The sequence below is a fragment of the Antedon bifida genome, chromosome 3, assembly GCF_963402885.1.
Source record: "Antedon bifida chromosome 3, ecAntBifi1.1, whole genome shotgun sequence".
Taxonomy (NCBI): Eukaryota; Metazoa; Echinodermata; class Crinoidea; order Comatulida; family Antedonidae; genus Antedon; species Antedon bifida.
The window spans coordinates 6,953,821-6,979,672 of NC_136228.1; the positions used below are offsets into that span (position 1 = coordinate 6,953,821).

The following is a 25,852-nucleotide window of genomic DNA, read 5'->3' on the forward strand; positions in this document are numbered from 1 at the left end:
TTATGATGGTGTTAAAGTAAGGAGAGGTTTCTTGTGTTCTGCGTGCACGCATATCACTTGCTGCTGCATGTTTGTATTCTACTAGAGAAGACGACGACGCAACGCAAGTTCAAATATCGCCTCTGATTGGTCAATCCGCTTGCGTTGAGTCTCATAATTGATTTACAGCACTAATTCCCATATGCTACCCTAACGTATCGTATAATTTTTTTTATGTCGATATAAACATTGTAATTAATAACAACTTTAGTAATATTTTCAGTTTTTTTATTTTATTGGTAATTTGTACAATAATTACAAACGAAAGAAAAACAAAATATTGTAGGTGGTACTTTGTGGCAATCTTGACATTACAAATTTATTATAGGAGCCACCTTCTACGGTATATATTATACCAAAGATCTTATATACTATAGTTATAAGATCTTTGATTATACTGTATTTTATTTGTTGGAAATAAAATATGGCTTGTCCCTACTGTTTCAAACATTATACATATTGACTGTAATATTTATTAATTACTGGAAGTTGTCTAAAGAAGGTGCGTAGCAGCCCACGATATCACCAGTCTATTCGTGCTTGGTTCCCACTAAATACATAACACAAGGACGTAACGCAACACAAGGACGTAACGCAACATAAGAACGTAACGCAATAAAAGGACGTAACGCAACACAAAGACGTAACGCAACACAAGAACGTAACGCAACACAAGAACGTGACGCAATACAAGGACGTGATGCAACACAAGGGCGTAACGCAACACAAAGACGTAACGCAATACAAGGGCGTAACATAACAAAAGGGCGTAACGCAACACAAGGACGTAACGCAACATAAGGATGTATACAACGCAACATAAGGACGTATACAACGCAACGTAGGACGTAACGCAACCTAAAGCTTGGTTCCCACTAGAACGTAACGCAAGGACGTAAACGCAACGCAAGCGTTTTAACCAATGACAAGCGAAGTTATAGACAGTTAGCAATCACAAGCGAATAAGCCATCGCTTGTGATTGGTCAATTCACTTGCGTTGCGTTACGTCCTTGCGTTGCGTCGCTAGTGGGAACCACGCTTTAAGCTTGGTTCTCACTAGGACGCAACGCAAGGACGTAGACGCAGTTGACCAATGACAACCAACAGTTCGAATAATTCATCGCTTGTGATTGGTCAAATCCCTTACGTTGCGTTACGTCGCTGTGTTGCGTCTCTAGTGGGAACCATGCATAAGTGATTTGACCAATCATAAAGGTGGTTCTCACTAGAACGTAACGCAGCGACGTATCAACGCAAAGTGCTGTATTGCGTAATCACAAGTGGGAACCGACGACGCAATAGTGCTGCAAACATCGTAGGTTTGATTTCACGCAGGCGGGGGCAAACACAATGTTTGGAAGGGCATTTTGTTACGTTGCGTATATTGCGTTACGTTGCGTCGCTAGTGGGAACCAAGCTTTAGATATGAACTGTCGCTTGTGTTGCGTCTACTTTCTTGCATTGCGTCTATAGTGGGAACCCAGATTTACCTCGGTTCTCACTATGTCCCACTATGACGCAATTCAAGGACTACGTAAGTGCAACGCAAGTGATCTGACCAATCACGGTGACGCGGTGGCTCATTAAAACTGTCCTCGCTTGTGATTGGCCAACCCACTTACGTTGCGTCTACGTCGTTGTGACCAAGTGGGAACCAAGCTTTAATTACGTCGACCTACGAATATACATGAATTATTCATACTAATAAATAAGAATTATGAAATTGAATAACAAAAGTCTATTCTGACTCGTATAGAACATTCAGCATTTGAAACCTAACATTATTTTAAGTACGTGTATTAATCAGATGTAAAAATATATCTATTTCGTGATTTCCTTTAAATTTCGTCTTCTAAAAAGGTAATACTTTAATTATATGTGTCTATGTCATACCATATTAATCAATTTTTAGCGCTGATATTAATATGCTCAGACCTATGCTCCAATGAATTCATGACATGCATTATACAAAAATCTTAAATTATGAATTGTATTTTTATTTTATTTATTCATTATTACTTAGTTCAATTCATTGTTCTATAAATTCATGAACTATATTCCAAGGCGCTTGACGGGAAGACTTCACAAATATAAGTATGTATTTTCGAAAGGGGAAGATAAAATCTCTATTTTCGTCAATACGCATTGTAATTCACTGTGATCGATTCGACAGAGAATTTCAGACCGTTCGTGCCTCTCTGTCACATGGAACTCTTGTCGTCAGATCTTTATTTCTTGATACACGACATCTTAGATCGCAGCGATCACAGTTAAGGCAAACACATTTTGTCAATGCAAGCAAATAATAAATCGACATTTGGTTGCTTTTAAGGCATGACGTTTTATGCCTCGTAGGCTACATGATCCATGCTGTTTCAAACCAATGGTGATGATTCCAATTGTCACTTTCAGGATCGACCGCGGATGGTTGTTTCGAGACTATTTTGCACACAGCAAACACTGTTCATATGCAACTTATCGGACGGTATACCGACAATCAAAAGTAAAAGTTTCAATATTCCCAACAACTAATTCGTTCCATCACCATCAATATTCATTCCCTGATGTTTATATTTCAGTGTTCCCGATCAATCCGTTATTTGGATACCTGAATAGCATTAAAGTCTGGAATTTGAGAGGCAACCAGAATAGCATTGAAGTCTGGAATTTGAGGCTATCAAACTTGGCGGAATGTTTTTTAGTTGTATCGCCTACGCTTGTGAATTGGCGGAGGTCTACAGTCACCTGTATATAAAGATAACAAGGATAGTAAATACAACAATATTTAGAATATATAATTTATATTTAGAAGACTTGAACTCGTCACTTTCGACGAGTTTAGTTATGTCTAAGATGGCTACAGGATTCGTCGTAACAAACTCGATAGACATATTTTTAACTGTGAAAGTCTGTATTTTAGAGATTTCACAAACTTTTAAAATTTTAAAAATAGTATATCTTTGTTTTAATTCACAGTCTCTCATTTCCTTTAGTTGTTTTACCTATGTAGGCCGCCTAGGCCTACATGGTTGTGGTTTTTAAGCACATAAGAGACGATTTACTGTAGGCCAAAACACCGTTATCATCCCAAAGTCATTGTCTTTTTATGTTGTGAATATTCAAGTCGTCAGCCTTTCGATTTTGTCTAACATCCCAGCTCGAGTAGGCAAACGTTTGTCTATCTTGTTCACATATTAAATATGTAATGCTACATTTATATAGCGCTCTATTTCACGAAGATCAGAGTGCTGTGGACTTAGATGTTTCACCTTTTCAACAACAACATTCTTCTCCCCTAACTATCGGGTCACCGGCAGTATGCACTATTACGTCTGTCCACGACAGTGGCTCAGTGTATGAACTAGTACACCGGGGTAACTCCCTACTCGCCTCGAAAGATGTACTAGGTTTTTTAAAGTTTGCATGAGCTAGATGTGTACACTGTACCTATGGTTTATAGTCTTTATCCGAGAAGACTTGTTCTACCACCAGAACCATGCAGGCGATTCATACAAATGGAACTTACAATATGCTAGTTTTTCCTCTAAAAGTGACACTTGTTCACTCAATGATGGAATGATTTCAATCTGTGATATATGACCATCATTAATAATCTGATTAACTGGGAATACATTCTTCGGTGGCTCTGATGACGATTTCGTTGTTGTTTCAAAAAGTGTCTTGTTTTTTAGAAATGTCCTTAATTCTTTAACCTCCTGAAATTCATAAAATAAACAAATTAATTAATCAAATACTCCTTATGTTAAACTTTATTATCTACCGTTTACTACTAGGGAAAAATATCTGGTGGCTCTGGTGTACAGTACGGTAGCAATACAACGCTCCTAAATAGGCCTAACATTTATATTTGCATGTGGTTTGGAAAGGGTATATTATAGCCTGTAGGTCCTAAATAAAATAAGTTTTACCGTTTCAAGAAGTTCGACCCTGACCATCAAAAACTCAAATTCGGGATGACACATCAAACAAACTGGAAAAAAGGAGAAAGATTGTGCTAATTTAAACAACAAAAGTGTTTCGGATCTGTTGAGGTGTTCTATTATTTAATGTTAAATAATGAAATAACATTTTTATAAAGATGAAAACGTCACTAATAGGCCTACCTTCACAACTTTTGCCGTCTGTGGAAAGTTTATAACCTTGATTACAGCCGCAAGAATAACTTCCGTTGGTGTTCTTACACAGTTGACTGCAGCCATGGTAATTTGTGTTGCATTCGTTGATATCTGGAAATATAAATAAATATGCGAAGATGTGAAAATGGAATAATATTGAATGGTTTCTTCAGCAGGAAAGTGTGAAACGTTCCACTACCATCTGGTTTCAGTGTAAACATTTTTGCTGATGTCAACGCCCTCTATGTTACATATTTTACAAAACTTCATTTTTACAGTGGATTTGAGAACTTAAGTATGCCTATATACCTATGAACAGATATTCGAATATGCTAGATTTTAGTCAAGGGAGCTCTCACTATTCCCGAAACATTTTGGTTAACATTATGCATTGTCGTACTAGAAGTAGTGTCTCTAGAGTGTATCTAGGCCTACATATAGAAATGTTGGGAGAGGAAGAAGAAACTGGTAGGCAAAACGTTATGCCCCTATGGAACAAGGATGAAATTATTCAGCTTATCATACCGACGAGGCCTACTGATGACGTCGTCACGCCCAATCGTTATGTCAATAACAATTAGCAAAGATCGACTTTATTACAGAGAATATTTAACGTAGATTAGGATGTCATGAATAATTAGACGAAAACAATAAGAATGGAATTCACAAAGGACTACATGTTACCTACTGTTTTGGGGTAAATGCCCTCAAGATAACTTACAACAGACATAATACATTAAGTTAATGGATTGAGAAATTCACTGTTACTCGGGATGGTTTTGAAATCCCCGAACCATTTAATTGAAACATGGAATTTGTCTAAATTAGGAGATGTTTTGCATCTGTTTGCCATCAACTGCATTCATGCAGCATCAGTGTTGAAATTAGATTTATCTTTTATTAAAATTACCTTGATAATATTCAGGGATATCTGAACACTTAATTCCTAGTTTTCTAGAGTAAAAATATACATTTAATTAAAACATGGAATTCGTCTATTAGGAGATGTTCTGCATTTTACAGTGCTCAGAAAATTGTTCGTTTTCGGGGATATATCTGAAAATCTGATGACCCGAGGTTTCAAAATAAAAGGTAGAAATAAACGTCAAAATACCGTTACTCACATTGTATTGTTGAAGGTTTTGTTCAAAGTTCTTTCTAAATATTTGTATCATAGACTTGATTTATTCTTATTTGCTCCTAGTTGTTTAGGGATTTATTTCATGTTTTTATAAAATGCGATTTATTGAATTTACCCCTACTATTACATATGCTCATAACTACAAACCTTTTTCACAAAACTCTCCTGTCCAACCCGACTGGCAACCACATGTTCCGGGTGAGACACATTTCCCGCCATTAATACATTTTGACGAACAGACAGCTAAAAGACAAATAAAATAAACTTTCGTTATCACGTGCATATCTACAAAAGCCAGACTGAGACAGTCTGGATTAGTAATAATACATTGGAATAGTTTCTTTTTCTAACAAATGCATTTCGTGTTTGTTGGCCTAAATTTGACAGAAAGCATTTGAGAGTCGTTTAGTGGATCGCTTGTTCAACAAATTAAAACATCTGAATACGGTACAGCACACGGGTAGGCCTACACCTTAGGCCTACACCTTAGGGGGACACCTTAGGGGGACACGTTAAAGTCGTTTACCTTATATTTCCTGTGACACATCGGCCTATTCAAAGTGCTTTGTACTGCATAAGAACACACTTTTCAAAAGTCATCTTTAATTTTGTCTGTCATTATATCATTACATGTACTTATAATTTCTGACAGTGGATTTGAAACAAACGTCATCTAAACGTCCGGAATTTTATATTTAGCTTATTGTGGCTTAATAATAGTATTGAATATTAGTTTATTTTATCCATGAACTGAAAATAATGATCATGTTTTGGTACGTTTGGTTTAGTATTGACAAACTAAAAAATGACGATAATTTTAACGATTGGGATTTAATAAGATTCAATATTTTGTTTTTACAGAATATGACAATATGACAATTTCTTTTAAAAAAATCATGCAACTAAAAAATTTGGTGATGGATGACACGTGAATTTGAAGAGTGTAAAGCTCTGTCTACACTATCATACTTCATGTGACAAAAATGTGATGTGCCCATATATAAACATGATAATGTCATGTTTGGGCATATCACTACCAAATATGGGCACATCAAACTTGTTGTTATCATCAAACAAATTTGATAGTGTAGACAGAGCTTTAGTTCATCGTTTGTCTATAATTATATCATTAAGATTCTGACAAATAGATTGACATAAACGTCATCAAAACTTACGATCTGTGCATGACGTAGCATATTTGTGTGCTAATTTCCATCCAGGGCAGCACATTATTTTCTTTGTTTGTGTAGGTTTTGAGTAACGTGTTCGATAGGCTACATGATATACAGCCCTAGACATCGGTACAGAAGAATAAAACCAAACAATTTTATTAGTAGACCTACAATTATATTTTATTCAACATTCGTGGAAATAATCAGGTCAATAATAACCCGTGGCAGGATTTTACAGTATATTTTTTTGTAGGCTTAAACTTGTTTTCCACTAGGACGCAAACGCAATGACGCAAGTGAAACGTAAAGCGATTGCCAATGGAAAGTGAGTTTTCGGATAACCCATCGTTTGTGATTGGTCAAAGCACTTACGCTGCGTTACGTCCTTGTGTTGCGTCTGTAGTGGGAACCAAGCATTAAACTTGTTTCTCAATAGGACGCAAACGCAATTACGTATGCGCAACGTAAGCGATTTGACTTGCGTTGCGCTAATACTACGTCATTACGTTATTTTCTAGTGGGAACAAAGCTTTATGCTCTAGAGGCCGCTGCTATAACGATTGATGGAAACACGACGTTTGTTAAACACTGAAATGGATTAAAATTGACATCGTAATTGATGTAAACAGTGTTTTTAACAAATCATATCACTCAGCAACTTGTCATCAACCGATGACCAATAACAGCGTAATTAACGAATACAACTGGTGACGACAGACGTTAACAATGGCGCGTAGTTGTGGTGACGTTACCGTCAGAATAGACTCTGTGTCATCTGAGGTCATTTGGAATTTACGTTTTAAAAGTCAACCAACTTTATTTTCTAATACGTGCTATAATTAGCGCCTATATACAATTCAATGATTCATGATTAAAAAATATATAGAATTTGATTCTTATTTAATCTGCGGTATCACAGTACTTTGGTCCCGAACTTGAACCCAGCACGTGGTTTAACTTAATTGATAATTGAACACAATAGTCACTACGCCTGAGGTGATTCTAACTACTTGGCGGTAGACGCCTTATCAATCTTAACATCTTCTTGTATTGATACGGGTCAAAAAGATCAACAAGGCAGGATTTAATACTTTCAAGTATTTACGCTGGGATAATGATCGTGCTGTTTATTTTATTCAGATTATTTAGGCCTGCAGAAATTTTAATTAGCGCTTTCCAATTACAAATACTCACTGTGACCTACATATATCTATCAGTTTAATACTGACAGACTGACTGATTTTTAATACGTACGACTGTCAAATTCTTTCACAAATGATATTTCCTTCTTTTATTTTGCAAAGAGTACAAAAGACAACAAACAGCAAATGAAAACCATTAAAAGTTTTAGAAAAAAAAACTTTTCCAACTGGGTTAAATAGCATGGAAACACATACAAGTTTTGGAGAAAAAAAAATTCCAACTGGGTCCAATAGCTAGGAAAACCCATAATGGTAATATATCGGGCCAATAGATACCTGGAAGACAAACATTAACACCTTAATGGTCGGCGGTCGGTCGGTCAAATTTGAGCACGCGACTGCAGCCATTTATATGGCCTTGTTTCTTGTTAATTTTAATGTCCAGTTTATTTTGTTTTTGTATATATTTTAATATTTAAATAAAATATTTATAACATATTGTTTCAAGAGGCACCCACCTCTGTGATGGGCCATTGGCCCATGTCTTCTCTTGGGCTATTTGCCAAATGTTTAATAAATAAATACTCTTAGGCCTAAATCAGATTAAACGGTACAGATAAAGATATTGTTCTGTGATTACACTTTTATTTATTATAGGGTCTACCTAGCCTACTACTTGATATGCACTTTTTTGTGTGAACCTCAGACCCAGGGTTGTGAAAATACCACACATCGCTAGCTTTTGTTATCACATCTATATTTCAATTCAGCGCTCTTGAAACATTTACGAGAGCATTTGTTTTGATTCACGTTTCTCAATAAGTAAATTTGTAACACGTGTCGATTGACCTGTACTGACAGTATAATACATACAAACCAACTGTCATCCAATTAGATATATTATAATGGGTTACAAATAATGTACTGATTTATTGGGATAGTGTCTATGTTATTTACAAAACAAAAATAAACGGTAGAAAATGATTTAATATTCCTAGAATATAGTAAATAATACATATTGTTTTATAAAATGGCATTATGAAGAACCAGTTCCATCATGAACCTATAGATATATTCATGATTTTATCCTATTTAGACTTGCTCAAATCTCTATGTCTTGTTTATGCTGTTGTTCACCAGTCCGCCGTTTTGATTTCGTCTCGTCTGTAAACTAGATCCAAGCTGAAGTATTACGTATGAAACGCAAAGTTTGTCAAAATATTGATCTTTATACCAATAATTAAGTCGATTCGCTGTCTGGAACCGGACTACATCCTCATAGGTCTATTCAAAATTTTGAAAAATTATATGCCAGATAGTAAATTAAGAAATTGCGCCCTCACAAATATTAGGCCTACGTTGGAAATTCGTCCTCCGCGGTTAAACCAACCTCTCCGGATTTTTGAAAATGTTTGGTTTTGCAGGAATGCATGTTGAAGATTAGAATATAATTTTGAACCTGAATAAGGTCAGCACATCATCGTTATTGACCTCAAACAATTGTCATCATCATGAGTGAATCAGAACATTATGTGATCATCCAATTTAGATTCCGGTAATTAGTCTTTGTTTCAACCCGAGGGCAATGACTAAGTTCTAAGAGAAATTTCATACAGAAATTATTATTATTTATTGACCTCTCTGAATTGAGCTCTACAGAAGAATTTTTAGGGTGGATATAGAATGTCCTTGGGAGGTGGTGTATGTTAGTTTCTGCAAAATCTGTGATTTGTGGCATCCGATCGATTAGGAGTGCTCTGTAGGCCTAGTATCTTCACATTTGACAATTTGTCCAGTGTGAAAGGAGAAACATAGCCCGTTAATTTGGGGTCTCCGATATAGGCCTACAGGCGTCACTTCTTGATGAACATCACGGAATGTGCCTGACCCTGGTCACATCCAAATTGAGTACCGACAATCGGCTAATTCATCTGTGTGTACGCAGTGGCTATCTCGCTTTAGAAGAATACAATCGACATTAAAATATTTGGCACAAGTCAACGATGATCCGAAGCAGACAGAGACTGCTGCTATATAGTAAATAACAATCAAATGAGCATGAAATTGACAAGCATCGCGTTCGTGACATTAAACGCGACGCGGCGTACCGACGTATGTCAAACTTGCAATAAAACTATTATGAATGATGCTATTGAGTCACTTGAACTTTACGGCCAATCATTATTTTTCACATCCTACAATGTTCTTAGAAACGCTATACATTTTAATCCTAGATTTAACGTGTTACCCACCTACGCTAAACCCTAACGATGATTGCAGAACTTTAACTCTGCCGCTGTACTTACTTTTCCAATAAGTTTTATACTGGGATACATACACGAGCGCGTCATTGGGAGGCACGGCACATTAATCATTAATGTTGAATAGAACAATATATTTTTCTGAATAAGAAGGAACTACCCTTTTACCTGTAACGTGTACACCTTGAATATCCGTCACTGCATATTGAGAGATACGGCTTGAATACTGGTTGGTAATACGATTCGATGATCATTCTAGGTTTTTGGTGTTCATCTGCGTTACTACATACATGTCGCCTACAAACAAGATCAAACGAAATTTACATCAGTCATTTTCCAATAGGCCACCTACCCCAATAAAGCAGTCACTGTATTTTGATAAAACATACTCTTAAATGAGACGTCCGGGCTTAACATTATATATATATATTACTGCCTTTCCGCTGAAAAGTCTGCCGACATTTCCGCTTGGGCTGCTCCGTAAATCTCTTTTACTGGTTTCTTCCAGTCTGATCTTAACATTTTTACTGTTTATTATAAAATATTTCCAACCACTAACGAATATTATTTAGGCCTACTCATTTTTTTTTTATTATAACGTATTTAAAGGCGTCACTTTCATAAATGTTGGAAACTTTATGATTAGAGTAGGGTTGGTGTAGGCCTCCTAGGCCATCCCCAGTGATGTCAACCTCCAATGTGCCGAAAGCAGTAGCATGTTATCGCTCGAAACCCAATTTAACTATCGGTAGGCGTATAAATATATACATGATGTTTATTCCCTAGAAATATTGTCAACTTAAACTAAACCTTAAACTAGACACAAATTTCTTTGTTTATACATTAAAATTCTCGTCTGCTTTAACCATAACAAACAGTTAAGAAGATTAAACAGATGAGCAAAGGTGCAAGTCTGTACACAAGTCAATGTAGTTCTCAAAATAAGTGTCAATAAAAACGGTGCAATACTAAATTTAGTATATACTGTAGTAGCCGCGAACGAATATTATGTCGAATATTAGGAGAGACTAAAATGATGAGTCATTCAGTTTTCAGACGACTTCGTCAAACCCCCTTCTCGATCCGTCACTGCGTCACGTTTGAAATTTGTGAAATATTAAAGAAATTTAAAAATTGATTTCATTTTACAGGCCTATATGAAATGCTATATGCTATTCTATACAATGTATGGCCTACGCATGATATGCCGACAAAGAGCATCGTAATTTATCCACTAACGCGCAAGACACAAATACTTAGGCCTACTAAAGGCGGTTAAACCAATAAAGCGACACTAACAGAAGTATTTGTATTTATAGATGCACAGATATTCCATTGTGAACAATTTCAGTAGAACTTTCTGTTAAAGAGATATGATCGAAACTGAATTAATATGAACATGGATAAAATACGTATCCATGATATGAATTGATGTGTACTGCATGTAGAAACTGTTCCCTTTTATTGCTATGAATGTTATGCCATATCTTTACACGGACGGTATTTCAGTATAAGAAACCGTCTTTAAGAAATAGTCTTTAAGAAACCCTCCTATTCAGGGAACATTTAACGCTACGACCAACCCCTATTCATGTGACACTACTATCAGTGTATTAATGGGGAAATCTGTTGGGTCTGATGGTGTCCCCTAAATAGGGGTCCTATTATAGGCAATCAAAATCCGTAATTTTGTTTCTGTCGCTATATACGTTTTTTACGCAAAGTGCGACGTAACATACGTCCTCACAGCTGCGTACAGCCAGTCCGTTTGTATTTATGCGACTATATTCTGGCAGAATCCACCGATATGTACACCAATCCACTGTCCTCATTGCTTAAAACAACAATGTGTCCGCGGGGGAATTCTTATAGCAAGTTAGGTGTGAAAACAGCTTAACTTATTACATGTATTTTTATCTTCATTTGACCAGCGACATCATTTCTTAGTAGTTTCCGACAGAGTGGCTTATCTGACCATCTAAATTATGGATACAACACTTTGAAGTAAACAAGATTCAATTCCTATGGCCTAGCCCACAGACATGGTCAATAATTCGGTCTATGTTTGTATTGTTTTAATGAATAGGCCTAGTTATGCGCAATAAATCAACGCGCCCTGGTGTCGCAAAATTAATCCAACTTGGGCCACTATCTTGTAAAGGATTAACCAGGATCAAAGCAAAGCTAACATTTAACACGCCGCCAAAAAGAGGCAAACCAGTAGGTCTAGGACTGGATTGAAACTGCAGGACCACAGATGAAACGGTTTCATTGTTCACGGAGAACTCTTTTGGGCGCAACGTAAAATTAAACAATTACGTTGCGTTGAATTATTAAAGTTTTGTTCCCACGCTCTATGACGCAACGCAGAGAGAGGCAAAATGACAAGCGACAGTAATTCGAATACGCATGTGATTGGTCAAGTCAATTGCGTTGTCCGCGTAGGTCTTTGCGTTGCGTCCTACCAGGCTAAAGCGTGGTTCCCACTAGAACGCAACCCAGCGACGTATTGACGCAAAGTGCTTTATTGCGTAATCACAAGTGGGAACCGACGACGCAACAGTGCTGCAAACATCGCAGGTTTGATTTCACGCAGGCGGGGAAAACACAATTAAGGGTATTTCCGTACCTTGCGTAGGTTGCGTCGCTAGTGGGAACCAAGCTTTACGCTGTCATTACGTTGTGTCCACCAGTGCACGGGAACCAAGCTAGTATATTATGTCTACTTTAAAACAAATACATGGGTGGCACTACAGTGTTAATATACCAACGATTTGTATGGTATGTTATGAGTCCCTAATGTCGGCTGATTATTTATGAATAGTGTATCATGTATACCACAGGGTGTAATTAATAATTGGAGAATAGAGGTTACAGTTATGATAAATATTAATACCCCTGGTTTGTATATTATGAGCCGCGGTATGGTCGGTATGTTTGATTATAAAAATTGACACTATGATACAATTTAACACTACAAAAATAGTTGCTAAATATTATATTTCTATATATACCACAGGGTGCAATTAATTATTATTATTGGTGTTTGAGAACAGAGAATTATTTTCAATATTACGAACAAAGTGACGCTTTTGTAAATAGTGCCCAGAGGCGCTTAGGCCTACTCTCAGAGATGATAATCCTGATAACATCAATTAGTTCAACCTCAAAATAGTATCGAAATAGTATCAGTAACGTTTGAGGTGGTATGGGGTTGCGTTCTTACGAACGTTAACCCCGACAGTGCCAGATATAAACGGATTAGTTCATTTACACGGGTAAGTTGGTGGGTATAGGTCATCAACTTACCCAGGTAAATAATTAAGTCTGAATAGGCCCTTATATTTTTTTTCTAATTAAAGTGAGAAGCAAAATAAATATGCTCTTTTTTTGAGAAATGTTGCATTGTTGACCTTGGTGGCGGTTGATTAATAAGATGCCTTAAAAAAGTTAAAGGTTTCAAACGTGATCTGAAAGGAAATTATTAAAATTAGAAATTTCCATAATGTTTATTTCTCATTAAGTCCTAAATTAAACAAATTTCACCCTTAAACAAATCAATCACCCACAAAAATATCAATCGTAGCGCTAAGTATACGTTTATATATACTACTGTAGCCTACATCAGAGAAAACAACAAATGGGCCATTTTTAAGTTTTATCAAATTGATTGGATCAACAGTAGTTAAAACGGGAGTCTCATAACAGGCTACGATCCTCTAAGGTTTGCCCCACTGACAAATCGATATTTCTGGGCGATAATCGTAACCGTTCCGCCTAGTTAAGTAAACCAACTGGGAAACATGGCCTGGCACATGAATCATGATTGCTGTAATAATGTTTTTTTCTTCTTTTCTATTCTCGTTGTTGAGTAATTCTTTTGGGATTTCAAGGTAAAAAAGTGAAACATTGTTAACAGGATAATGAAAAGAAGATGCTATGGCTGTACAAAAAGCTCCATGTGGAATTTAAACCATTTCGAAAGAAAGAACTTTGACAATTTCGGAGTATTCTGGTGAACAGTAGCATCAATCACCCAACCACTGGGGGCGCTTCGTAACTCGATCATGTTGTATTAATCTCGTATCAATGATTGAATCTCCCTCCTTGGAATTCACTCGGCAAAAGCAACGATCAAATCAAGCAGTGGCTCCAAAAAGAACACTTCTTATAAGCAACAAAGGGGTGTGATGTTACACCCCAATACTTCAAAAGCACTTTAATGGTTTCCTATGACCGACTAAAGTGAAAGAGCCACTTTATAATTTTTGTTCAGTACCGCTAGAAAGCCTACCTCGTATAACACTTGGTTCTATGCATTAAGGAAGGGCATTGTTGTCTGTCTCTTACCTATTATATTCTTCAATTTTTATTTTACTTGTAATATATTGTGCAATCACGTTTCTTTGGAAACATGAAGCAAGGTTTTATTAGAAACATGGGCGGCCAAAAGTCTCCATGTTTAGAACTCCGCAAAGAAATAACAACTCCCTGTTCTATGAATTGCTTTCTCATATACGACCTTGACTTTGACTAAACCATTTCATGTTCAATTATACATCAAAGGACACCGCTTCCTATACGCTGTCAAACATTCATCTTAATAGGCCTACACTAGTATTATGAGACTACTGTAACCAAACACAACACAATGCCCAATTATCTACAGTCTTGAAACTTGAGAAATTGAGAAAGAGAACATTTTTATAGACATTTCATAAACGAACAACCACAGTATAGTATTATAGTAAAAAGCAAACATTAAAATACAAATTTGTATTGGTTAACTATAGATAGTTTAGCCTTGAAAAGTTTGTGTAACCATACTGCAGCTTATCCAACATTATACGAAAATAACAGCAGAAACGATATGTTGAATGAGGCTCATACTTTTAGAGGCTCAAACTTGTTGAGGCTCAAACTTTTAGAGGCTCAAACTTTTTGAGGCTCAAACTGGACACAAAATGGAACACTGGTTCCTCTGCGCATCTACTGTAGCGCATAGTAATTTAAAACTAGAAAATTAAAATTGAAACACAATATATATCATTTCCAATATTGTTCAAAGGGGTATAAATTCGAAACCGCCGTATATAAACATCGACAAACGTAAAAGGCACGTTGAGATGGATAGAGTTTCTCTCAAATACACTGATACTGCGGCTAAACCTTAGATGTAATGTCACAACTTTTCGATCCATTTGTAAATACTCGTCAAGGGATATGAAAACAATACCAATAAAAAACACCATGTTATGTCATCTGATCTGGAAATGATCAGAGTTTCGTGAATTTAGACACACACTTGACATGCAGTGTTTACAAAATCCTGCTAGGCCGGTGATACCTGTCACTAGGGTACCCGTCAGGAGTTGATACACTCTGGGACAGTTCTAGTTGCTCAACAACGGGTAGCCAAAAAGTCATATATGACCCCATCGCCTATACTATTAAACATGGAAGTAAGTCACTTGGGTTCTTGATGACTTGTTTAGCACCTGTCATGTTACCGCATGATGTATCCTCTGGGATGTGTGCGGATTATGATATGATTCGTTAGATCTTATCGGTATGATTATGTGGGGTGAGTGATTCCTACATGGAAATAGACACTTTATAAATGAAGAATGTAACAGGAAAAACAAACATGACAACATGATGATGAGAATGATGGATGATGGATGACATTTGATGGATGATTGATGCTGGAGAAGAAGACAAACTGGACTGGTGTTAGTAACATCCTTAATTGTATATTTTGTATTATGCCTTTCTGGGAAATAGATGAATTGAATTGAAAATACTGAATGTTGAAATGCTTTATTTGTCCATTATCATAATAAAATAATAATAGAAATAAATTCTTAAAGATGGCAAATACTAAAAATAGGCCTAATACGATAAAAAAAAAACTCAGATAAATATAAAATAACTCCCACACCTGGACATAACTTTCTTTTCGTACATTTATGTTATAGGCATACCTTCTGAATAACATTGAGATTTGGAATACATTTATTTAGAATGTTTATAAAAACCGATTAAACGAGACACAAGAAAATACTTTATTGTTACGAATAGTTATGTATACGTTGAGTAGTAAATGGTTCCTTAATGTATTGTCCTAGCTACTGTGACAAGTTATCTCAGAAGAAATCTAGACTAACGTCTATTGCAATAAAATAAGAGGGCAAAAAAATACGTTGTTGGTGACCAGACAAAACTCAAATTAACTGAGCCTGGGTACATTTACTGGTTAAAAAGTGTAATACATTCTTTTGTTCTATTCCAATTATACTATTTCCCTACCAAAATCAAATTATGAGCTCCTATACCGACTACGGATATTAGAATAGACCTATCAATTATTATACAAGATAAATGACACATTTCACAATCAACTGTCTTGTACAATCGTTAAATCGCGTTAAAAAAACAGAGGAAATGAATTCAGAGAGCTGGTTAAATATCTGTCGGGATGGCTATTGGTTGTTGATCACCAATACTTTTAATAATATGAACACGTATCGGAAGAAATATAAACTAGTGTCCATGAATTGGACTGGCAAGTTTCCAAGGTGGTTTGGAAAAACTCCACACACGTGAAAAAAAAGTTGGGACTAGCCAAGTTTAGGATATTCTGAAAATTAGATGCTCGTGTTATGATTGTACAAGTGGATTATGCATATTAATATTATTAGTCAGTACAAGGAGAAGTTTCCCATGGTCAGAACAACGTTTCCAAAACACGTTCCATCTCCTTCGAGAATAGGAACATATGACTATAGGCCTACCATGCAAGTTTTATTTTGGACCCCAGTTTGTACCATCCCTGTCTAAAGTTTGGTTCTCACTCGGACGTAACGCAACGACAAGTTGGTCAATCACAAGCGACAGTTCATGATAGGTCAAATTTCTTGCGGGGCGCGCCTGCGTTGTTGTGCTGCGTGCAAGTGGGAACCGAGCTTTAGGAGGTTAGTTTAAAAAGATACAACTTTCAGTCATTCAGTGCAACATGCTTATCTGGGAAAGATGGCATCCATGGCAACACCTGGTCACAGATGGAAGCATATTCCTGCAGAGGATGAAGCTGTGTTGACAAGGCCAGTAATAGTTATTAACATTTAGAAGGTGGGATATATACGGGTAAACAGTTATGATAAAAGGTTATCATGTTGTGTTTATGTAATGGATAAAAATGCAATGCAATGAAATTAGAAAAATGAGGAGACCATGGACTGATAGTGAGGTAGGAATTTCGGATACAAATCATCTCGGGTCTCAACAGATGTTGAAAATTATAAATAGTTTATCAAACAGTGGGTATTCTATCTAATGCCATGATATGAACATTTTGAAGTCGACTAATACTGGATAGCATGGTACATTAAGCTCAGAGCGCGCGGGGTTACAGCTCTATGCGACACTTGGTATTACTATTAGGCCTAGGCCTTTTCGAGAGAATTAGGTCTATTGTACTTTATAAAACGTGGTGGACATTATACCTTTTACATTCCTAGATGATTACTCTAATCATATACAGTTATCATAACAATATCTCTTGGTTCCAGAACAATTATGGAATTCCAAGAAACAAAATGACATTGAATTTACTAAAGTGGAACCAGAGAACGCAAGAATCACTCGGAGACTTGAGTCACAAGTAGGGCCACTGTATTGGGAATTGTACCGAACACTCTGTCGATATGACCAAATATGGTAGTGATATGCCCAAATATGGTAGTGATATGACGCCAGCCCATATATGGGCACATCACATTTTTTTGTCACATAAAGTTTGATAGTGCAGATAGAGCTATACTAGAAAAAGTTACAATTGCCAGAAACTGATTAACTTGCTATTAGAATAAACAGTCCGATAACGCACTTGAAAGCAATAAAACATCACATATTTTTAAAACGTTCGATTTTCAAGGACTAGGAGATACTCAAACTTTATTAGTTTAAAATTGAGTCATAGAAAACTTGGACAAACACACGCGGTAAACTATATTAATCTGTTTTGTTTTCCACAATCGACATACAAGAAAGACAATATAAAATGAATTAACAAATGGAAACCTTGGAGGGGCGGGGGCGGGGGTGTGTACGCGCGGTGAGTCAGAAAAGTAATGCTCTGTCTACATTATCAAACTTTATGTGACAAAAGTATGTGATGTCATCCCATATGTAGACATGATGATGTCATATCACTACCATATTTAGGCATATCGCTACCATATTTGGGCATATCACACTAGTTTGATAGTGTAGACAGAGCTTTAGTATTATCCCAGTGATAACGAGGCCTATGGGTATTACCGACTAAATATTCTGATTGTTACTTAACATACCAAATATTGTTGGTCTAAACATGACCTAATTATCCACATTTATCATTATTCTATTCATGATTGTTACACCATAACCGATTAACGTCCCTATTTAACCCATCATAATATTGATACTGGTCCAGTATTGTTTTCTTTAATCGCTGTTATTCTAATATTATTGTAATCGACTAAGTATTGTTATTCCAGGCTAAATTTATTATTATCATAACCTTATTCTCTGGCTCCAATTTTTTTGATTAAATTGTTTTATGTGCTAGCTTATCTAACAAAACTGCATGGAGTTGGTATATGCAGCTTTTTAAACACCAAGCGGTCAATTTGGTATGAACTTATATCGCAGCTTGACCACCGCTCATTGACGTATGCCTAATAAGACATGACAATCAGGAGATTAGACGTGGTCTGGTAAAACAAAAGCTAAACATGGTCTTTTACCGCAAAATCATTAGAAAAGAGAAAATTGCGGCATGTTACAAGAAAAGCAGGCTAAGAATCATAATAATAGTGATGGTGACGGGGTACGGAGACACAACGAGAAAATCTCTAAAATAATATTGCAAATAATAAGTACATTTAAAGCAATTAATTGGCATCAAAACTACTGTTTATATACACCTTCCTAGTTTATGGTCCTTTCCTTCTTTCCTATGACTATCGTTCTGGTGGAAGTGGACCATGCAATCCTGGGAGGTGGAAGAAACTAAAAACAAACTATATAAATAAAAACCACTTTTTATTCGGAAGATTTAACCACTGTCTTCACTGTTTGCAAAACAAAAAATCGATGTAGGCCACAAGAGGATGAAATGCATACCACTGATAATGGTATTCATATAGTATACGTCCTGAGGCGTAGTTTATTGTCCCTTATTTCCAAACCATCATTATACATTAATATCAATTAGTAAAGATTCAATTAGACCTGAGCCTACCATTAACCGCCCGGAAAATCACTTCTTAAACCCCAGCATGTACAACGATAGGAAAGCATTTCGTCTTAATTACATTAAATCATAACTTGTTACTGTATCCCATCTGCGAGGAGTACCCATGGAGAGGGTCATTTGGTTCAATTAATTTTGGTCTAAACGTTATGTCGGCACTTTAAGAAGATTCCTCTTGATTGTAAATTTATTAAAATCCAATTTCAAATTACCTAGATGAACAACAATAAAATCGGAATTCCCACTCATCGGATATCATTTGTTAAGCTAGGCCGAATATACGAAGCAGCTGACAAAAGTTTACCCCGAGGGAATGATCCCTGACACCTGTAAGCCAGAGAAGCGGCTTCACCTGTTAAGAAGCATGTGTAATGCTCAGCCCTAGATATATTATACGGTACTGCATATAAGGAAAAGGAAGGGGTTTTAGTAATGTTTGAGAATGCTAACGAGTAAAGGAAATGTTTATCCAATATCCAGGGATGGCAGCAGGGCATACAATGTATCTATAGTCTAGTAAATGGCCATCCAGATCCAGGGTCAAGTAAATGACTATCCAGGGTCTAGTAAATTGATATCCAGGGTCAAGCAAATGACCATCCAGGGTCTAGTAAATGGATATCCAGGGTCTAGTAAACGGATATCCAGGGTCTAGTAATTGATACCAAAGTCTAGTAAATGGCCATCCAAGGTCTAGTAAATAGCCATCTAGGGTCTAGTAAATGGATATCTAGGGTTTGGGTAAATAGCGAGCCATCAACGATTTAGAATGCTCAAAAAATTGTCATTGAAAGTCTCGAAAAAGAGTTTCAATTTTGTTTAATTAACACGTTTTATAATAGATCATGGCTACACGATTAAGGAGAACAGAAATAATTAGCTTAAAGTTCAAGAGTGATACGGTGAATGAAATCCGATTTCACATAAATCTTGAAACATAATATGAACCAACGCCCAGGACATTAATCTACAATCGCAAAATAAGTTATGTTTTATAGTAAAAACGAAACTTTTCGACAGGCATAGAGACGCCTCATTGGCTTTTATTTCACTTGTTGATTCCTGTTTTCTTAAACAAGTTGTATAAAGTCTTAATTTACTACTTTCGATCAGTTCCGATTGTACACTAACTTACTATAAACATGGGGGGAAATCATCCATGCAATAAATAGTTTTAGAAAAAATTTCTGGGCAAACATTTGAAAACAATAACAATGCTATGACGAACATTATTTATTCAAATTGACAATTGTAAAGATAGTATTACAGACTTAGGCTCCTGCAACATTATACTGTGACGGTACTATTATGCTGGGTACTGTCTCTGGTTAGCTTGGATAAGGCCCTTGGGAAGAACAGCCATGGGTTGCTGGGCCGCGTTGGGTAAGTTGTAGTGTTCTAGACGGAGTGTAAACTACTAGTATTTTCAGACAAAAATCGACTAACATTGAAATACAATAACTACAGACAGAATTGAATTATCAGTGGAATAATTCAATTGATCGGATGTCTTATGAATTTTACCAAGGAATGCTGATAAATGTAGCTGTTGGATAAACAGTATACACTGCTACTAAAACATAACATTACATTATAACGGAGTGTCCGAAACTTGCAAAATCCGGTCAGACAGAGTTCAAAATCGAATGCTTATTTACACGGAATTCTCACACGTGCCAATAACCATAAAATATTCGTTTATCTTGTTCTACTAATTTTAACAATGTAAATAATGAAACGGCGTCTCGTAAATCAATTTCCAATGAGAGAAGAGTATGTTTTAGAATGCTGAATTAAGGAAACCCTCATGCATTCAGCGGCGCCCCATATCAATCGAACACCAATCAAAGTGGAATTCCAAATTGAGGAAACATTTATGTAGGAAGCGGCGCCCCGTATCAATCGAACGCCAATCAAAGTTGAAATCCAAATCAAGATGATAGCCCGTATGAAGAAACTGAAACATAACGTGCAATAAAAATAAAAATGTGGTTACAAATCAAAACATTATTATCATTGTTTCGGCAACCATCCGAAATAAAATGTACACATTTTCCCCTGAACGGAAAAGCGGGTAGACGAGCGTTATAACAAATCTTTTGTTGGTTTAATATCTGACTGGGGAACTGGGTTGTAAAATGGTTTTTAATATGGTATTAACAGTGTACTTGTCATAATATTTTTGTGGATAAACTATTTTATAATTTATCGTGCTCATTAGGGAGTGGAGTTGAAAGAGTCGTGAGTTACACCCTGGCATCAGATGAGGATTAAACCCTGGACTTTTGGATTGGAAGGCAAGCACGTTAACCACCAAGCTACAGCTCCACAATAAAATATAAATATTGCTTTTTAATCCGAAGTAACAACCTGGCACTGGAAAACCCAACACAAAACTGACGATACATCGCAGGTTGTTTTAGTCGTTCATTTTTGTATATAGGAGGCCTATCAGTATATCATCGTATCTAATATTAGGATTTAAACCAATATTTAATTCCTCTGTGATATGATAATCGATCCAATTAGTCAATTACGGTTAAAATATAAATAGCTGTTTCGGGATACAAACTAAATGCGGTTTGTGTACTCATTTACGATCACTTCAACAACTGTACGTTCTGAAGGCCTATAATTATATAGTTTGACCTAATTCAATTCGTGCATACATACATATGTAATACATACTACTGACATTTAATGAAGACAATAAATACACCATTTATTTATAATTATAAGAAGAAAACTACTTGATGTCCTGATTATTCTACATGTCTATGTGCAATTCCTTTAATCTTATGTGTACTTTGGGCAACGTGCAGAGACTTGGGACCAGGATGTGTATTGTGTTACGCTCTGTCTACACTATCAAACTAGTTTGACAAAAACATGTGTGATGTGCCCGAATATGGTAGTGATATGCCCAAATATGGTAGTAATATGACATCATCATGTCCGTAAATGGGCGAAGATCTTGGATCCGCCAATGAAGTTTCTTTTTTTTATGATCACGCGAGTAACAACCTGTTCTTATCTTGTCCGATTTTTATTTTTTTTGTGGATATTACCACGTAATGTTGTGACATAAGGTAGGCATATTGTCCCCCTAGTGATAGAGTGATTGGGAGTGTGATACAGGTGGAACAATTAAAGGTACTAGTCGAAGAAAAAACGTAGGCCTGATAGCTATACTAAGATACCCTTTATTCGGAATAAACTTCGAAGTACTGTCATAACATTATAACATGTATGGTACTGCACAATGAAATATGATCAAACAACTCGTCATGATATCTGAGGGAGGCAGAATCTATTGATATCCGAAGGGAAACGTGTATGTTGATTGGCCTATACGATGACGGCGCAGTATGTGTAACGTATCATCCGCCTCTCGGGACTACAATCGGATATGCACAAACTATTTTACATGCATTTATATGAATGGTAATAGCTCCCTTGTCCAACATATACAAATGTATAAACAGATAATAAAACGAACGACGTACAAATTACAATACGAAATGACGTACGGTATATGAAAACCTACATACGTCACCTCTGTATACCATAGGCCTATATAAATAACTCCCACATACCAAAGTACATAGAAATGTCATAGGTATATTTTCATTAAAGAGACTATAATTAATAATGATAAATGTAATAACAGCCGCAAAGGCAATGGTTATCTTATTCTAACATCATTAGAAGTGCTATACAATCAACGTATGATGGGTTTCCTCCTATCTTTTCACCTCTATATTTTCCGTATTAATTTTCCTCCATGAAAGGGCACGATAACTATAATTGGTAAAGGGCACGACGTCGTTGTATTAAGAAAGGCAAGATATATGCCAAAAAGCATGGGTGGGTGTAATATATTGAAGTACAGTAGTTCACTCTCTGAGGAGTGAAAATCGTTAACTAGAGTGACTTCCACTCTATTAAGAGTGGTCCTTAAACACAATCCTCAAAAGAGTGACAATTCACTCTGAAGTGTATTTTCACTCATGAAGAGAGTAAATAAAAACACCTGCTGATGTGTCAAACATAATGTTCTTCAAATGTTCAACTTGTACGTCGATATCAGGTTGCCTCAACCACCGTGTTAATGCCACGCTGTCAAAATATCGTAAACAAAAAAAGTTTTTGACACGACGTAACTTTCTCTTTCTATTCCCACCTGAATTAGGACTCATAAAACATTAAATTACTTAAGAGTCGTTGAAATTTAATTAGATAATAACTTATCTAAAACAAAAGTGCAGAATAGTAAATAAAAATAGTATAGTATAAGAACATAATATTGGCGAGTTGACCACAATTTCAGAAACTTTTTAACCTCCCGAACATTACAGTCCGAACATAACCAACACTGTTAACCAACATTGATAACTAACATAACCAACACTGTTAACCAACATAACCAACACTGTTAACCAACATAACCAATACTGTTAACCAATATAACCAATACTGTTAACCCTCATAACCAACACTGATAACCAACACTGTTAACCCACATAATCAACATTGTTATTACCAACATAACCAACACTGTTAGCCAGCATAACCAACACTGTTAACCAACAACCAATACTGTTAACCAATATAAACTAATACTGTTAACCCCCATAACCAACACTGTTAACCCACATAATCAACACTGTTAACCAACACTGTTAACCAACATAACCAACACTGTTAACCAACATAACCAACACTGTTAAACAATATAAACAGCACTGTTAACCAACATAACCAGCACTGTTGATAGTTCATTGAACAAGTAAAATAAGTCTTATAACCACTGTAAGCTTCCGGGGTCTAAAACCTCCGAATATACTGTCATGTCAAGGGTGGTTGGTGACAACCCACATTTATATAGGCCTACATTGTTCAAACGTCTATTTAAAACGGATGATAATTTAACTTTATTCATTTCGCAATCACCAGTAATATGTTTTTTTTCTGAACAAAAAAACCTTGAAAGTTTACAAAAATTAATTGCCAATGACACCAGAATATACGCATTTGGCTCGCGCGAACACTATATGTGACAATAATGGACATGTCATTGTCATATTCTGTGTCTCTTCGCAATGTCACAGACTGAATGTGATTGGAATGAGTTTCTTGTCGATTTAACAACCCGCCTAGTTGGCGAAGATCACCACAGCTTGATCTCTGACACGGCGACAATTTAAAATGACATTTAAGTGACAATGACAAGGGCCTTCTTCGATTCTCTGTATGACAAACATGTGAAGTGTCTAGATATTCACACAGACTTGTTTGCATAAGGGGATAACATTCCCATGGAATTCTTTGAATTTCGGTACAGATTTGCGAAAAATCAAACAAACTAATCTAAACAAAAATATTGATTAAAAACACATTTACTAAAATGTTTGCTATTTAAAAGTCAATAAAAAAATTATTGTGCGTATCTCGGTTAATTTGTATTCACTTCATGGAAGTTACATCATGGACCTATTTATAGGTCCATGGTTACATTATACGAGTTTAATCATGTTGTGATGACGTCATTACGTTACATCTTGTTTCGATAGACTACACGCGACAAGGTCCACTGCACGCGAACGATTTCCTAATAGTTACTAATAGGCCTACTACCTATTCTCAAAGAAAGGAAAGACATTAAAACGTCAGCATTTATATAAGCAATAACCTTAAATTATCAAAGAAAAAAATAGTTGCACTTACCCAGCATGATGAAGGTAGCATTCTGAGCCGACGACGAAAAGACTCAATAGTCCAACAAGGTAAACTGTATCTCTAGCGTAATTCACCATCGTGACCTTATCAGTGGCTTTACCGGTTCCTTATGAAAAACAGACGGTAAACTTGATTGGCGGCTAAATGTACATCATTTCCAACCGGCAGAATATCCTCGACGCAAGTTCCTTTGAATTATACCGCATTAAAGCAAGTAAAAACTGCAGATGAATTGTTCAACAAACAGCAATAAAGAATTGGACATGCACGTTTATTTTATTGATATGCAGCCTACCACTGTAATGTCTGTCTGTCTGTCTCTCTCTTCGCCGAAAGTCTAATGAAGCTATCAGCTGAGCTGAAAGAACTTTTTACAACGGAATCGTCGATTAACAAATTAGGGATGACAAAACGAAGGCGTGTCATCAAAATGTTCTAACCATTTCAGAGGTTTGTGTGTCACGCACGGTGTAGTCTATTTACAAAATAGGGGTGATTAATATAAGCTTACAAGGAAATACACTACCGCAAAAATGGAATCGTCGATTAAAAATCAATCAAAATAATGTAATCACTATTAGCATATTGGCGGAAATATTCAAGCTATTAACCGTTACTGGATTTAAATAAAACAGACGTAATGTGTTATCGGGGCAAAATACGCTTTGATCTTTTTTGTGTCCCAGGAGTATTGTTTCCCCGGAAGCGATGTTTTCCCCCCTAATCGGTTTCCCCCTCCAAGATTAGGCCTGATGTAGGCCTACTACAATCTACAACAACACTTTTACAGCAGCGCAATTCCGTTTAGTTGCCGACTTATGTTACTAATTTGTGACTTTGCCTTTGGGACGTACGATATAAAAGGTGTAGAAATTACCAATACAACAGAGTAATATTAATACAGTATTTGATTTCTACTAATA

General features: G+C 36.2%; 1 protein-coding gene across 2 annotated transcripts; it reads right to left on the reverse strand.

Annotated features, from left to right (window-relative positions):
- Positions 1 to 272: 272 nt before the first annotated feature.
- Positions 273 to 25,852, reverse strand: LOC144838807 (epidermal growth factor-like protein 7). 2 transcript variants are annotated; one of them, XM_078694301.1, is made up of 10 exons: positions 24,918 to 25,850; positions 10,061 to 10,189; positions 6,493 to 6,608; positions 5,465 to 5,560; positions 4,165 to 4,287; positions 3,970 to 4,031; positions 3,567 to 3,756; positions 2,685 to 2,785; positions 1,123 to 2,648; positions 274 to 1,085 (listed from the first exon to the last, which is right to left on the reverse strand). In XM_078694301.1, exons 1-8 carry the CDS (start codon positions 25,004 to 25,006, stop codon positions 2,739 to 2,741), a joined length of 852 nt encoding a protein of 283 aa, XP_078550427.1. In that variant the 5' UTR covers positions 25,007 to 25,850; the 3' UTR covers positions 274 to 1,085; positions 1,123 to 2,648; positions 2,685 to 2,738. The 2 variants fall into 2 exon arrangements, with proteins under 2 accessions (XP_078550428.1, XP_078550427.1); XM_078694302.1 differs by having other exon boundaries at positions 273 to 1,085; positions 1,123 to 2,785; positions 24,918 to 25,852.